Source organism: Echinops telfairi, unplaced genomic scaffold (genome assembly GCF_000313985.2).
Source record: "Echinops telfairi isolate 266 unplaced genomic scaffold, ASM31398v2 ScPeMD7_9;HRSCAF=40, whole genome shotgun sequence".
Lineage (NCBI taxonomy): Eukaryota > Metazoa > Chordata > Mammalia > Afrosoricida > Tenrecidae > Echinops > Echinops telfairi.
The window spans coordinates 16,461,846-16,463,814 of NW_022103906.1; the positions used below are offsets into that span (position 1 = coordinate 16,461,846).

At 49.8% G+C, this 1,969-nt stretch overlaps 1 protein-coding gene across 1 annotated transcript in view; it reads right to left on the reverse strand.

The window, feature by feature from the left end:
• Positions 1-819: 819 nt before the first annotated feature.
• The window catches only part of ELP3 (elongator acetyltransferase complex subunit 3), a 43,609-nt gene continuing 42,459 nt past the window's right edge, over positions 820-1,969 (reverse strand). The window contains exon 4 of the mRNA XM_045286835.1: positions 820-1,232. Coding sequence (XP_045142770.1) covers positions 1,156-1,232 — 77 coding nt within the window. The 3' untranslated portion in view covers positions 820-1,155. The remainder of the gene's footprint in view (positions 1,233-1,969) is intronic.

Below are 1,969 nucleotides of genomic sequence, written 5' to 3' on the forward strand. Positions count from 1 at the left end.
GAGAATCCATTCCATTTAATAAAGCTCTATAAAATGTCATGCAAGTGAAGGGGCCTGGGTTAATCCATGCTCTTACCTTAAGAACTGACCCCTCCTGGCTGAGTATCTTTAGCAGATTACCTAGACCTTTCAGAGGCAATTCTATAGAATGAACCTTGGGAAAAACCCATCTTTCCCCTAGTTTTAGAATCGCGCCTGTTTCCCCCTTAACAAACAATTTTACATGAGGTGAGCCTTTTCCATTTAAAACAAACAGACGAAAATCCATCGTAAAGAATTAGAAAGCAGGGAATCGGCTTGCAAATCGTGACAGCAGCATGTAGCTACAGACACCTGCATGTCGGGCCTTGCTGCTCGGGATAAAAGGCCACTCTCGGCCCCCTACTTGTGGCAGCCTCACCCGCTTGCAGTTGTCAAGAGTGGGACGTATAGACAATAAAGCGTGAAATACAGGACGTCTGTAACAGCCTGTCTAGCTGCCAGACCCCCTGGGGAGGGGGCTGGTGGAGGATTGCAATCTCCCTTAAAACACCCCCCCCCACTTCAGTTCCTCCTTCTCCTCACCCTGCTATTTCCAAACACCAGCAGAGCACATAGAGTGATTTCCATTACAACAAAAGCCCATTTTCTTAACTTTTGCTCAAATACTTACATATCTGTGCCCTAAGTCAGAGATCAGAGTCTGGCACTTGTCCTGTGTCCCAGCCTCATTTTTCATCCCTTCAATCAATACACCACGTAACCCATGATGGCAAGGGACCAAGAATGGTGGCCATGGGTCTGAGACAGGTCGATGGCAACTGCCAATGAGAACAATGCTTACTCTTTTATTTTTATTTCCTGAATTACGGGGTACATGTGGGATCAAGCTGCTTTTGTCAGGGCGTCTACATAAGATGACGGCACCCGCAGGCCTCTGGTAGACTGGGTACAACTTAAGTCTCAGAAGCGGAAGTGACGGCTTCGGAACACGCAGGAGGGCTGAGCGGGAGCTCCACGTGCCGGGGTGCGGAGGCAGGTCAGCATCCCTGACCGTGGAGGCGGCTTCTCGGGGCAGCATCTGCAGAGGAAGGGTGACACTCCTGCCAGGGGGCAGTGCGGGGGTCCTCACAGAGGGGGAGTATGTACAAGCTTGGGCTCCGGCAGCCATTGTGGTTATCGCAGCGACTTCACCATGTACGGCCCTTGTAACCTGTAGCCAATCTTTCGGTAGTAATTTCGGGTGCCGACCCCTGGGAGGAAACATGAAAACGAAAGGCAAAACACCCGGTCACTTCAGGCTCAAGTCACCAACTGACTTTCCCACAGCTTCTCCCACACCCTTTCCCTGGCTCATCCACAGAACAAACTCCATGTCAGGTCGAACCTCATTTCAGTAAGTTTGGGGCATTTTTATTACTTTGAAATCTTTGAATATTGTTACTTTGAATGAAAGCATAGAAGCTACTGCATACAGAGTCTTGCATTCTGCCAAGAATCCAGCAAGATAAGCTACAAGAGTGGGAAGAGAGGCAGGCGATGGCTGAGAGGCCATTTCCCAAGTGGTCCCGGCAAGCACCCAGATGGCACTGCGGCACTCGCTGCAGTGTGTTCCGTTTCCGCAGTCCACCTCCCTGCCTCCACCTTAAAACGCGCAAATGCCTATGCTCTGTGACATGACAGCCTTCAGTCGAGGCACGGGCATTTCAAAATAAGAATCCGGCTTTTGCTCATCTTCCGTTACCTCTAGGCTATGTAGGCATAGACAAGTGATAAGGAAAACCACAACGCTAAGGCAGCTACACTTAAAAGCCCCGCCACCATCAGCTGAACCACAGCTTTCTTCCTGGTCACCGCAGCGTATGTCTCCATCACTCTCTGCAGGGATCGACGAGAAACAAATGTAGTTTCTAACTTTGGTTTTTAAAGCAGCATGCTAACCTTTTAGGAGGCGTACACAGCTGCTAACAGAAAGGATGCTGGTTCCAGG